We start from the raw sequence: 14,448 nt of genomic DNA, 5'->3' as shown, positions 1-14,448 counted from the left end.
GCTGAAGTGAAAAGGACCAACGATTCCGACTCTCGGCAAGGACACACGGCAACCCCAACCCTCGCACTGCTGGCAGGAGCACCTGGTCTGCCCCCTTCGGGAGACCGGCCAGCAGCACCTCAAAGTCAGATGTACGCAGGAACCCCACGCCAACGTATGTACCCAACAGACATGCGCCTGCGTGTTCACCAAAAGGCATGTGCAAAAATATTCACAGGAGCATGACTCAAAGTAAAGGTTCTGCCACATCCACCAACGGCAGACGGGAAAGTCAGACCCTACAGCAGCAGCGCGAGGCAGCCACAGTCCCACACGGCAGACGCGAGGACAGGGCACTCACTGTGGATCTGCCCACACTGGCGAAAGACCAGCACCCACCCAACCCTCCACCCACGGGGAACGCCAGTGAAGAGCAGCAGCCCCCTCTCCCGCCCAGCCCAGCAAGCCCTGCAGACTCTGCCTGCAGGGACTCCCGCTGCCCGTCCTGCCCGGGTGTCAGTGCTGTGGTCTCCTGACTGGCCCCGGGTCCCCCCCGACCTGCTCCAGGTACTCAGGGCCAGCACCGGAGTCAGCACACCAACACCCCAGCGCCTCCCCTCGCCACACTGACCTCCCCGCTGTGGGGGCCACACGGCCTCCCCTGGACACCCGCACGCTCCTCTACCCCAACTCAGCACTGCACGACTTCCCACTCGTGTGCTTTCCGTCTCTGTCCTTACAACAACGGAAGCTTCCTGAAAGGCGCCGGTTTTGTTTTCAATGCTACACCCCCACTGCCTAGCACAGTGCCCGACATGCAGTAAGACATTCAATAAATGTTTCGAAAGGATCTACCGGCTGAAATAACTACGCTACTTTGAAACAACAAAGCCAATGTGGGAATATCTCCAAGGTGAATCGTTACGGAGAAATAGCAAGCGTGTGACATGCTCGCATCAAGAGCTCACGTGTGCACACACACACTCTCCAGGCCCTGCGTTTTCTTCAAGCACGTGTAAAATTTTTAACCATGATTAAATGGTAATCTCTGGGAGAGAATCTATTTTTCCTACTATCCTTTTGTGTTGTTTGACTTTCTTTTTCAACCTCATGCACGCATCACCTTTTGTAAACACAGTGAAGCTGAGCTACACCTCCACACACAGGACAGTCTGTGGGAACTCACACACGGAAAACTCGCAGAAGGAGGAGCGAGGAAGTCCTAGCGGTGGTGATCTGTGCCCGGAAGTGAGGCTCCAGGAGACCGGCTTCCCACCACAGACTCAAAGGCTGCTGCCATGGTTTGGACGTTGGTCCCTGCAAACCTCACGCCAAACTCCGATCCGGTGTTGGGGGTGGGAGCAGGGCCCTCAGGAGCAAGTCAACGCCTGGGGCAAGCGAGCTCTCCAGCCTCGCTCTGGTAGTTCCTGCAAGAGCCGGCTCCTCTCTCTCTCCCAACCCCTGCAGGCGCTGTCCCGTCACCGCCCACAGGGGCAGAGCAGCCTGAGGCCCTCGCCAGACGCCCAGTGTTGAACTTCTGAGCCACCAGAGTTGTGAGACAAATCTCTTTTCTTCCTTCATAAACTACCCAGTCCCAGGTATTCCTTTATAACAACACAAAACGGACTGCGACGGTTGTACCTCATACACGATCACTTCCTCAGTTACTGAACGGGCCGCCTTTAGAAACAGAAGAGGCGACGGTGGTCACCGCAGGGCTGGCGGCACAGGCCAAGCACAGGCAGGGAGGCGCCAGCATGGGCCGCGGCGGGGCACGTGCCGGGAGGCAACACACGGGTCGGGCTGGGCCGCGGCGGGAAGCCCCTGCAGCCACACGAGAGCAGAGGTACAGGACACCAGGCCCTGCCGAGGCCAGAGGCGTGAAAACGAGGCCCCAAACAAGGTCCGGAGGAAAAGGAAACCCCTTCCTTGATGCGGGGCCACCGCGAAGAGGAAGGAACTCAGGCAGTGAAGGAGATGAGACGACCCTGCAGCTGAGGCCTCCACCTCCAGGACGAGGCCCCGAGAGGCACACGAGGGCATCGGGGAGAGCTGCGGGAGGGGACGAGGGCAGTGGCCTTGACGGCAGCCTGGGAGGCGTCCACACAGCAGCAAGGCCAGAAGGGGAGGTCGTGGCCCACGAGCGCAGCCTAAGATCTTGTCCGCACTAGGCCTTCAACCCCGCTGTGCATTCACACCTCCAGCGCCCCCCGCACAGGGGAGCCTCGTGTCCAGAGCCCAGTGGCTGCCGGGGCTGGTGGCTGCTCTATCCAGGGGGGAGAAGCTCAGACGGCCGCCTCCTGGGGCGGGGGTGGGGGAGGGGGGCAGAGCCACCAAGGGGGCTGTCAGATGCCCACAGGGAGGCGAAGGCCCTCAGGTGGCAGGGTACCGAGCACAGCTGGCTGAGAGCTCAGGAAATTGGGGACGGACGCTGACCCTGAGCGGCAGGGGCTCGAGGCCTACACCTCTCCCATGGCTCCCTTCACTTCCTTTCACAGTGGAAAGTCCCCGAGACAGGGATGGAGGGGGCCGGTGGGTCAGGGAAGGGTGTGGACGGGGTGCGCAGAGCCGGGTGGGGGCAGCGGTACGGGGGCGCAGACGAGGGCCCAAGCAGGTTCAATTCCCCTCAGATGGCTCTTCAGGGTGGATGGGGCTTGCTCTTACCTCTATGAAAGGCCTTGCGATTTTGGGGGCGATAGTTTCCGAGGCAGAAGGCTCCTGAGAAAGCACCACAAACTCCTCGGCCTTCACGGGGAAGCCTGTGTCATCCATGGGCGAATAAACCTCAAACAGCTCCTGGATGGTTCGCTGGACACAGAGGCACGTTACCGTCCAGCAGCAAAGACGTGAGTCTACGCCCGCCCCGAACTCGGGACCTAAGTCCCCAGAATTAATCATTCCTCATTAGCCCTACTGAGCACCACGATGCCCGCACGGCGGCTTCCTCACCCTCAGAGCCCTTAGCCACGGAGAGTACCTGTGTCAGGAACGCCATGGAGTAGTCATTCCCCTGAGCAGCGACTTCTCGGATTAAATCTTTAGTTCCATTTTTCAACAATTTCTCCTCAATGGAATTGCCACTCACGAGCCTACACACAAAACACAGAAAGACAGACACGGAAATCAGTCCCTGGACACACGACGACACCACACCCAGGCACAGGCAGGCAGCGGCGGCCGGGGAGGCCACGCCCGTCCCACTCCATCCACGCCTGCTCCTGGCGCTCACTCGGGGGGCGCCAAAGGCCCCTCCCCAGCCACCCAGCCTCGGCGCAACAGTCAGGCCACCGTCCTCCTCCCAACATCGTCCTCCCCCCGCCTCGTCCTCCTCCCGCCTTGTCTTCCTCCCACCACTGTCCCCTTCCCGCCTCGTCCCCCTCCCGCTAGTCTCCAACTGTAAACACCTCCCCAGGCCCTCGCAGATGCGCCTTGAGCACCTGACTCCCGTGAAGCTGCCTCTGCACCCGGCAGGTGGAGCTGACCGCTTCACTGACCGCTTCACTGACCGCTTCACTGACGGCTGCTCGTTAAGACCCTCTCACAACGCATCTCATCCTCACGTAATTAGGGACGTTTTCATCTTTTTATCCCCCATATACTTCCGGGCCCACAGGGGGTGCCCACCTGAGACTGAGGGGACCTGACCCCAGCGGATGACGACGGGACAGAGGCCCAGAGGCCCCACGCGCAGCACCGCCCGCCAGCACCCGAGGGACTCACGCCCCACAGCCCTAACCGCGAGGCTCCCAGAGAGACGAGAACAAATGGAATGTCTCCGGAAAATTCCAAATTAAAAGGAACCTAAATACTCAACAGACACAGACAAGCACGCGGAACAGAACAGAAACTAAAGAGAAGAGCCCAGACGTACCCCACAGAACCAAAAACACGGCGGAGGGGACCAGTGACACGAGGAAAGGACAGACAACGTAACAAATGGCAGCACGACGCCGCGAACACCTTCACGGCCCTTAAACGAAAACCTGCTCTTTCTTGATATTAATACGTGCTCATTGTAAGTGATCTGATTACATAAAAGCGTAAGGAGAAAAGAAATCGGAAAGTCACCTGGATTCTGATCACCCCAGACAGCCACTGAAACGTGCTGACGGCATTCCCAGCTGCCTTGGCCCACACGTTCCTGACAGAGAGACAGCACGCACACGCGTGTGGCCGCATGCGTCTGGGGACCTTTTCAACAGACACATCCTCACTGGTGCTGGGAAGGGGGCTGCTCGCCTCCCCCTTGCCCTCCCCAAGCAGCGGCGTCCACGGCAACACCCTGGGGTGCACACGCGCTCTCACGTGGGGCACACAGGCCTCACCACGCACGCTTCTGCCCCTCAACCACAGAATCCCTCCAAATGAACTCATTTTCCTGCTGGCTGCTCAACACCCGTGGGGGACCGGCATTCCCTGGTCCCTGCTTTGTGCCACGTCACAACAAGCACCTGTAGTGCCCAGGACAGAGCCCCTGACATAGGCATGTTGGGGACAGAGGACATGTGTCAAACTAATTTCCACAGACACTGGCAAACCGCCTCCGGGAAAGGCTAAAGCAATCGCCAGGCCCCTTCAACGTGGGAAGCGCCCTCTTACCAGCGCCAGTCTGAGCAGGTGCGGCCCTTCTGGGACCTCACCTGGCCGTGTAGGAAGAAACACCTCCGCCTGCACTAAACCTGCACGCCCTTCTCCCCACCGATGAGCTGAGCATCCCCTCATGCCTTCTGGCCACCCGGAATGGCCTGTTCACACTCACAGGTTCCTGTCCTCCCATTTTTAAAATAAGGGAGTCTTTTATTTTTCTTCTCCATTTATGAGTTATTCAATCCTCTATTTGTCACGAGAATTGCAAATAATTTTCCCGATCATTTAACTATTTACTTTGCTCATGGTACCTTGTTGCAATCCTTAAATTCTTATTTTGCCCTAGTCAAACACATTTGTCTTCCCTTAGTGCCGAGTCCCCTGTCTGGCCAAAGTGGTCCCTCCAGCTCCAGGCTGCAGCTGCTGTCTGCCAGAGGCTGTTCTAGGAGCTGCTCTGCTGTTCACGTTTGAGTCTTTAGTGCACCCGGGCCGCACTACGTCATGAGTGGGGACAGAGCTCCAGCCCCACCTCCACATGGAGAGCAAAGTGTGCGGCAACATTCGTACATAACCACCTCTGACTAGGATGAAATGCGGCCTTTGTATGACAACGTGCTAAATTCTCCTCTGTGCTGGGCCCTCCATCCCCTGGACCGTCCGTCTGCTCCACTGTTCTCGAGAAAATCCGTGGCCTCTGCCCCTACACGGGGCCGGACTCCCTCCCACTGCACTGGCTCCCAGGACGCCTCTCTCTCCAGACACACCCGAACATCATTCCACCCAACTGTGTGTCTCGCACACCCGTGATGAGGGTTTTCATTAAAGTGACGTTAGATTTCAGTATTACTCTGGAGAAACGTCATTTTCATGCACTGTCTACCCCTAAGAGGCAGCGTCTCTACTGGCCACACCTCCCCCAGGTTGCATGCTTCACGGCAGAGGTGCTCTGCCCCTTCTCTGCTGAAGCCAATGCTGAGAACTTCAGAGATTTTGTGGCTGCTGAGAATAAAACAGTTTCCCAATTTCTGGCTAGTAATTGCTCAAGGGCCAACAGGAAGGAAGGGGTTACACAAGGAAACCTTTCTCGCTGAACATAAACTACACCCCAAATTCACATTCATTACCACAATCATTGCTGCACTCGTTACCACACTCACAATGCACCATTAAAAGAAAAAGGAATTACAAAATACGACTGACAGTGAGAGCTTCTGGAAGAACTAGAGAGACGTGGGAAGGTGAACGTCAGATGTTGCCACCTGCTGTCACTGTGGGGTCCTTCTTTCCTCTCCACACTTCTCCTCTCTTTCCTATCAGTGGACACGCAGTGCATTTACTTAGAGAGGTGATAAGAAAGCCACTTAAACACCCACGTGGACTCCGAGGACCCCAACCGTCCTGCTGGAAAACACAGCCAGGAGCACAGAGGCTGGCGTTCCGGTCCCCGGCCGGCCGTGCTGTGAGAGCCCCCGCGGGGCCCCCGGGCGCCGGCTCCAGTCACCCGTGATGAGTGTGGCCCGCACTGCACAGAGCCAGGCAGAAACAAGCAAGAAAACCTAAACCCACTGTTACTACACTTAACAATACACATTTTTAGAAATTTATAAACATATAGTAGACCTTTCTCCATTCTCTCCAGTGACATGTTTTGACAAACATAATTTTTATGCTTAAAGGTAACAGTAACAGACTTAAATGCTTTCAACAGCTGTTTCACTAACACGTAATTTACATTTCATAATAGTTAAAACAACCCAAAATATGAATCGTCCCTTTAAGGTTTAAACACGCTAGAGGAGGCACAACATGAAAATACCAAAAGAACCAGCAAGATGCCTCGTCACAGTTTCGAGCAACTGTTAAGCATAAATACAGACAGAATAGCAGGAATATAAATTTGTACGAAGGAAAAACGAACAAGACATGGCAGAAACCTCTAAGCGGAACTGCACACATTGCTTTTAGCTCTACCTTCCATTTCCGCCTTAGTGTCTCTGGTGCCAGCACCTGCCGCAAAGCCTCCCACTCACGCCCCCCAGCGCTGCCACCGGGCGCGGCAGTCACCTATAGATGTGGATGTCCTTGCAGCGCCCAATGCGGTCGCACCACTCCTGGGCCTTGGCGTCCATCACCGGGTTCAGGTCGTTGTCGTAGAACACGACCGTGTCTGCCTCCACCAGGCTGATGCCGGTGGCGCGGCTGTGGGTGGAGAGGATGGCACAGAAAATCCGCCTGTCCCTGTTGAAGCTCCGCATCAGTTCCTGAGACGACAGCAAACACTCCAGTCAGTGTTCCCCAAAATGTAAAGGAAGCTTGTGACACGTTCTAGTATTTACCAATAGGAAATTATTCCATAACACAACTGTTTGGTTTGTGCTCCATGTGACGAGAGGTACGTGATAAAGTTACAGCAGAGTCTCAGCTGTTCATTCCGGCTCTTCCGGAACACCTGCCTCAGCTCTCCCTCCTGGCCCACACCCCTCCCCACCGCTCCACTCACACAGCCGCCAGTCGCAAAAGGGAACTCGGGTCCACCTTAGGGCTACTGTCAGCTCCACCTGCAGGCCCCAAAAGAAAGCGGAGTCTTGCTGGGGAGGGACGTGTGCTTTCTTGTCTATCCTCAGGCAATGCCAGGGCGCTTTACGGCACAAAAGCCCCTGGAGTAAGGCTGAGGAAGCAGGACACAGCCCCGCAGAGACCCGCCAACCTCACGGGACCACAAAGGGAAACGACTTGACTTGAGTATTTCTTATCTTCTGTAATCACATCTGCGCCTAAACAGAACCTAAGAGTTGACCCATCCTCTGCCTTCAAAAAATTCTCTGCATAATTTGTTACACTATTACCAAGAAAACTCGCTACTTGGCCCTTTGGCGTATTTCTTTCCAGGCCTTCTCAGTGTGTGCACACACGTGTGGACATCCCGCCCATGCTGGGGGGCGGAAACGTGCACTGGGAGCACCCTGCACGGAACCAAGACCGGCTCTGCGGTGCCGCCGACGGCGACTTCCTAGTGCGCCACTGGGATGTCCTGCAACGCCAGGAGACGGGCTTTGCCCACAACACTGCCAAGGCCCGGGGCTCGCAGGCAAGTCTTAACCCACGCACTCTGCTTCCACTGAACGTTTACTTTGCCCCCGACTGCGGGTTATCACGAACACTTCTACAGCAAACGACCACGCACACGGATCTGTAAGTGGGGTGTTGCTGCTACGCCTGCGTAAGCAGAGGCCTAAATACAGGACTGCTGAGTCGTTCCTGGCATTTCAAGGGCTCACACCCCGGATTCTCCCTACAAAGCTGTACTAGTTTACGCTCCCACCAGCCGCAGTGCATGAGTGTCCGACTCACTGCGCCTAAAGGAATCAAAATACCCTCAGCAAATCTGACAAGTAAAAAACGGGCCAACTAACTTGCGTTTCCTTAACTACACGTTGGTCTGGACAGGCCCCCAGTCTTCCCAGCCACCTCCCGAGCCTCCCAGTCCTGCCTCGCGGTGGCCAGCGCTCACCCGGGACCCCGACGGCAGTGCGCTCACCTAAGGGCATGGCTGAGGGTGGAGTGAGACTAACAAGTTCGAGACTCATTAAGTTCTCCCCTGTCATTTAGAGGATCACGAGATCACTGAATTTACACAGCAACTAGAACTTACATTAAAAACTGGTGACCAACATTAATGCAACTGATTCTTAAATGATAAGGTAAGCAACTTATTTCTCACCTGCCGTTGTTCACTGTTGGCATTTTCATCAATTCTTATATAGGTGAGAAAATGGAAGTTCAAGAACATCTCTAAAATGTCCAACATGAGAACCATCTGCGATAAAATCAGCACCCGTCGTCCTTCAGATTTCAGCTTCTGAAGCAAGATTGCTAAAGCTTCCAGTTTTCCTAAGAAAGGAACAACATCAAGGGTATCTCACAACCTAACGCAAGCCAGGCTCACACAGCAAACGAGCCGACAGGACCTGCGCTCGTACCTGAATCAAACTGCACCAGCCTCAGCTCCGGGAACCGCAGGGAACGTGGCGCGGTCACCCGCCGCAGCTGCTGGACGCAGGGAGCAGTGTGCTCCTCCAGGCACTGCCGGAAGACCCTCATCCTGCGGCTGTACGGCGGGGGCGGCCTCGCCACCCACAGGGACGGGGGTGCTGCCACCACCGGGGGAATCACACAGGCCACCCTGGGGGGCAGAAAGCGCCTCAGTCACCACAGGGACCCCAGCACCTCTGCAGATGCGGGAGGCTGCAGAGGGGGAGGGCAGACCCCCGACAACCCCAGTTGCAGAGGCAGCAGGTCCAAGCCTAGTCACCACGGGGACACGGCTGCTGGCACGCATCATCCTTCATGGCAACCCTGGGTGGGAGAGACCCCACAGGGCATCCTAAGCAGTCCTGGGCGAGGACGACCACCCAGTGACCAATTCAGATGGCCCAAGTCTACGCAGTCAGTGTGGGGCACTGCCCGGGCCACAGGACTGTTCGGAGATGTTTCCGAAACAGACTGTTTCACGAGCTTCCATTTGAAGCTCGTGTCTGCAGCTGGGAATCTGGGGACAGAGGTGTGCTGGCTCATGGCCATGAGCCCCAGAACTGCCACAGCCACTGTGCCGCCAGGGGGCGGCCAGCTCAGGATGAAGGAAGCCTGCAGAGAGCGGGATGGCGAGGACACGGCGCAGGCCTCACAGCCGGCCCAGCACCCACCTGGCAGTCCCGGAGGCCCCTGCACCAGAAGAGCCCTCCCCACAGATGTCAGCCACAACCTGCTCCCGACTGTCGGCCAACTGAGAAGGTCACCCAGATGTCCGAGGAAGGGGCGTCATCCACGGTGAGTGAGCGTTTGAAAGGAAAGCACGGGCAGGAGCACACGAGGCTCTGACTCGACCACACACAGGTCAGGTGGGTGGAGAAACACTCCCCGTTTCTTTTCCTCAACTGACTCTGTTCTGATGCAAAAGCCCTGAAGCAGGTGGGTCCTGAGAGCTCAGCCCTGAGATGGTACAGCGAGCAGCCGGGCTTCCTCAGCAAGCGAGTGAGCGTGAGGAAGGAGCAGAGCCCTCACGGACCAGGGGCGGGCACAGGCCAGCGCTCTCCACGGGGTGAGCACAGGCTCGGCCACGCGGAGCCATTTCTCCTCTATCAAAGCATATCCTGAGTTCAATCCTGCACACGTTTCCCTCACGCAGCATTCAGTCACTCGTGGTTACTGTGACAAGATACTTTTGAAAGAGCAGGACGGAGAATCGCCAGCACGGGCCGCTGTTACCCACAGGCAGAACTGCATCCACCGCGAGGCGGCAGGTCCACCCAGAGGCTGTGCCCAGACAAGACCACCCAAGCCCAAAGCTGAGCACCCCGAACAGCATTTCACAGCGACTTCTAAGGGACAACTTGGGAGAGGCTTACGGGATTAAGATGAACGTCTCAAAACAGTAAGGACAGCCACTGGGGAGCAGCACAGTAAGGGGGCAGGGAGGCTGAACCCTCCGTCTGCACAAGCTGACTCACCTGCGGACGACGTCCTGGAGCGTCTCCCAACACCGGCTCAGCAGCGGCACCAGCGCGGCCCTCCTCCTAGAGGCCGACACGCAGGAGCTCGCTGGCCCGGCCCCCTGGCCCAGACCGCTGTCAGCGGGGCCCGGCCAAGGGGTCTCTCCTGTGCCGGGCAGGGAACAGAGCCCCAGCAGATCCCTGCCGTAGACGGGCGCACGGGAGCAGCGCCGCTCGTTGACGAGGTAGATCTGATCCAGTCGCTCTTTCAGAAGTCGAGTCTTTTCCTCCTGGACCAAAAACAGGGGTGGCAAGTGGTTACTCGAGACGCTGCACGGCCAGTCATCGTCTCCACCCAGCACTGTGGGCACTCCGTGTGCAGCGCACACTGCACCACGCATCGTTCCTGCTCCATGGGAAACAGGGACGGAAACGAAGCCGTGAAAACGAGCGCTCCGCTTCCTGCCGACGTGTGAGGTGTTCCTCAAGACACACGTGAGCATTTCTAACGCGTAGGAGGACTTATAGATGAATTGAAAAAATGAGAAAAGATTTTTGCAATTGTAAATCCCAGTTTAATTTCTTTTATTACGAAATGTGTGTTTTTTAAAATCAAAATTCTACAATTCAGAGAAAAAATGTATTTCTGAAGTCACAAAACTTGAGGAGCGCGTGACTTCTGTACAGAACAGAAGCCTCTACACACACAGCCAGACACGATGAGCAGCATCTGGGAAACGACCTAAGTGTAGCAGGGCTGATCCAGCAACACCTGTCTCCAGGCCCAGGCACCTTACCTGAGTTGGTCCCCCCATGGGAGAGGCCGGTTTGGACGCCATTCCAGGCTCCCCTACAGCCAAGGAATTAACTGCCACTCGGCCCGGAACACCGACTACAAATGCAAAAGGAAAGAGATGAAAAGGAAGCCGAGAGTCCACAGGAGCTGGTCTGCTACCAGCCCGTTCTATGGAACCTCAGCCTAGTGGCCTAGCACGATCTCTGCAAAGTCATGCTCTGTTAGCCGGCTCCCGAGACCTCATCCTGTACTAACACACGCCTAGAACGTGTTACGCTACGGAGATCTGCCAGTGAAGCCTCTGGTTCTCTGGCCACGCCCTGAGCTGGGCCGGGAGCGCTGGGCTCACCGTTTCCTCCGGCAGGTTCCAGCGCACTCAGAAGCCCAGGAGGCCTCACACCTGCGGTCCGTCATCCTCACTGCCGCTGGGGCCCGTGCAGCAGCCGCCCAGCCTGGGCGCTCCACCGCCACTGGTGCGCTTTCATAACCCACCCAGGTGACACCCTGACGACTGGGCTGCACCCGCCAGCCACGAGCAGCCCTGCCCACTGGCAAGGAGCCTGCACAGCCCCCGAGGCCATGACAGAACCACCCAGCACCCATCTAGGATCTGTTCCCTGGGCTGCTCCTGACCCCACGCCCTCTGTCAGCCAGGGTCAGCCACTTGGTGGGACAGACTTTTACACGAAGAATAGGTCAGAGAGCTACCTGAGGATTGCGGGGGCACGGGGTGGGAGGCCCCTCAGGGGCAAAGAGGAGAGCTGAGGCCACCAGACCCCAGCAGCCGGGAGGGTGCCAGGCCTTCAGGGTCCAGGCCTCCAGCCAGTGCCTCTGGAGCTCAGAGAAGGGGCTCCACAGAGCAGGGACTTATCAACCTCTGAGGGGTGCAGAAGGTTCTGGAATCACCAAGAAAGCAAGGTGAGCTGTTCTGAGGGTGCAGGAAAGACCTGGCAAGCGGAGCTGGTGTCGTGCCAGGATGCAGGATAGCTGCTGGGTGACGTCCCCTACCCGCCAGCCCTGCAGCTCCTCTGACGTGCCCTGAAGAGCCTGCTGTGGTTCGCACCCAGCACCCCGCAGACAACTCAGGGGTGGGGCTGGGGCTGGTAAAACCACTCGTGGACCAGGACACGGTGTCCAGGCCACTCGGGGGGTCGCAGTGAGGTGCACCTCACTGCTGCAGGTCTCTGTGTCCCCAAGGACACTCCACATCAGGACAGAGCACACCAGGTGGCGGGGCGGGATGTGGGGCTGGAGGCGGGTGTGCAGGCTGGACAGACGGGGGCCCAAAGCCTGCCCAAGTGGCCACAGGCGCCCTGTTCCCGGGGAACCCGGAGCTCACCGAGTGCATTTGTGATACATTAACATGCAAAATTTGCCACGATTCTAAAAGTCTCCTGTTAGAACAAAATCAAACAAAAACCTAAGGACAGTGGAGGCTGGTTGTATCCAACCAATACCTTTGAAAGCACAAGGGAAAGAAAATCAGTCCGCTGACGCCATGGCACACGCTGGGGACGAGAGACAGCCACAAACTAGCCTCTGAGGCACAGCAGTCGGACACAGATGCCTCCCGGGCGCCTCAGAGGAGAAGGTCAGAAAGAAGCTTGCAGGCCGTGACTCCTGCTGCTGAGAGCAGCCTACCTTGCGGGGTCAGCGGTGCAGGGCTGGGGGCGCCGGCGGGGGGCTTGCTTCCCAGGGTGCCGTGCACGGCGCCCGCCTGCGGCACGGTCTGCATCACCACGGGGCCGGGGGCTCGCAGGTAGGGCTGCCCGGGGGCGGACACGATCTGGAGGACGCTGCCTGCAAGCACAGGTCCGCGGGCACGTCAACTGCAGCAGGTGTGCCACCGCCACGCACCGCGCCACTGCCACCCACCACGCCACCGTCACGCACCACGTCACAGCCACCCACCGCATCACCGTGCCACCGCCACCCACCGCGGCACCGCCACCCACCGCGGCACCGCCACCCACCGCGTCACAGCCACGCACCGCGCCACCGCCACCCACCGCACCACCGCCACGCACCGCGTCACAGACACCCACCACGTCACAGCCCCGTGGTGCCAAGGGCAACGAGGTGGTGAACTGAAAACCCAAAATCAAGGCTACGCAAACAAGTCAAGGCAAAGTTCAGTTACTTTGAGAATTATGACAGCGTGTCACCCACAGTGAATGAACCAGCTAAGGAACAAAGTCTGTTTCTCTTAATGTCAAGAAAAGGCTTGTCTTCCCCTCACAGTCCCTGCCGGAGGGTGCTGTGATCAGGGCCTGCAGTTCCAGGCACCGTGCCAGTCACAGGGACATCCCCGTGCCCAGATCCCAGAACGTGGGCATTTCCAACTGCTGCCACATAGGATGAAGAATACCCCCCAAAACTGATATGAGCCCTGGCGCCTGTGGATTTACTGCCGCTCCTTAAGGAGCTGCCACTGTCCACCCTCTGTGCCACTCAATCTCCCCAGCTTCCTTCACCCTGAGGCAGGCTCCCCAGAGGTGCTCACGCACTGCCTGGCCTCTGTGCTCCAGGGCACTGGAGAAACAGCATTAAACTAAATTCAGCGGTTCCTCTGCTGCAGGCCTTGCTGGCCTCTCCAGGAGCGCTCCCCAGGCCGGGGACAGCACAGCCTTCCATCCCGACAAGAGCCGTGGCCGCAACTGGTGGGGGAGCTGCGGGGGAAGAGGGTCGGCCAAGGCTGCCGTGGCCCCTGCTTTTGAATTCTAACCGGAAAGATGGGAAGCAAACAATTATCTACCACGGAGAGGAACTGAAAGGGCTACCTTGTTGCCATGTAGCCATTTAAGATTAATTTTAAGTTGCCACTCAAGTTCCATTCCCTCGTTTTCTTTAAAAAGTAGTTACTAGAGAAACACATTGCTCTTAGCCAAAGGTCTGGAAGGTTTTTGTCTGGGAGTTGAAATTAAAAATTGTATATATAAGAGAAAATAATTTCTCATACATAAATTCCTAATCCTTTGGCATCTTTATGACAATTCATCTCACATTTGTACTAGATAGCAACATTCATTTATTTATTATGTATTTTTGAGATAGAGTCTCACTCTGTTGCTTGGGCTGGAGTGCAGCCTCAAACTCCTAGGCTCAGCTGATCCTCCTGCCTCAGCCTCCCAAGTAGCTGGGACTACAGGTGTGCACCACCACACCCAGCTAATTTTTCTCTTTTTTGTAGAGACGGGTCTCACTACGTTGCCCAGGCTGGTTTCAAGCTCCTGGGCTCAAGTGATCCTCCCACCTTGGGCTCCCAAAGTGATGGGATTACAGGCGTGAGCCACACTATACCCGGCCAATAAGCAGAAAATATTTCTATTTTGATGTATAAAATAGGAAACTCTTTTCAAAGGGCAGGTACTGTTAAAAACAAATGAGTATGGTTTACCAAGCACGTATCAAGTAGCAGGCAACCAGGCGGTTCACAAACGTTACCTCACTGGTCCTCTAAACCCCTATGAGGTAAGACTCATTAATGCACTTGGAAGCCAAGAACCTGAGCTGCAAAGAGGCCAAATAACCTGCCCGCGTCACCCAGTGCGGCGGGACAGGGCACAGGGACGCACTCAGGCGAAGTGCTTCTCCTGT

At 56.9% G+C, this 14,448-nt stretch overlaps 1 protein-coding gene and 1 non-coding gene across 6 annotated transcripts in view; both read right to left on the bottom strand.

The window, feature by feature from the left end:
• Positions 1–14,448, bottom strand: part of EP400 (E1A binding protein p400) — a 98,889-nt gene that overhangs the window by 34,404 nt on the left and 50,037 nt on the right. For all 5 annotated transcript variants that reach the window (XM_045535156.1, XM_045535160.1, XM_045535159.1 and 2 more), the window contains 8 exons: positions 12,493–12,651; positions 10,853–10,947; positions 10,074–10,345; positions 8,547–8,749; positions 8,288–8,457; positions 6,631–6,827; positions 2,957–3,068; positions 2,644–2,787 (listed from right to left, as the gene is read on the bottom strand). In XM_045535156.1, coding sequence (XP_045391112.1) covers positions 2,644–2,787; positions 2,957–3,068; positions 6,631–6,827; positions 8,288–8,457; positions 8,547–8,749; positions 10,074–10,345; positions 10,853–10,947; positions 12,493–12,651 — 1,352 coding nt within the window. The remainder of the gene's footprint in view (positions 1–2,643; positions 2,788–2,956; positions 3,069–6,630; positions 6,828–8,287; positions 8,458–8,546; positions 8,750–10,073; positions 10,346–10,852; positions 10,948–12,492; positions 12,652–14,448) is intronic.
• On the bottom strand, positions 7,111–7,243 carry LOC123626328. Its single transcript, XR_006730813.1, has one exon. It is a non-coding gene; the product is annotated as a small nucleolar RNA SNORA49 (small nucleolar RNA).

This window comes from Lemur catta, chromosome 21 (genome assembly GCF_020740605.2).
Source record: "Lemur catta isolate mLemCat1 chromosome 21, mLemCat1.pri, whole genome shotgun sequence".
Taxonomy (NCBI): domain Eukaryota; kingdom Metazoa; phylum Chordata; class Mammalia; order Primates; family Lemuridae; genus Lemur; species Lemur catta.
Note: the sequence above shows the minus strand (reverse complement) of the source record. Positions and strands in the feature narration are given on the sequence as shown.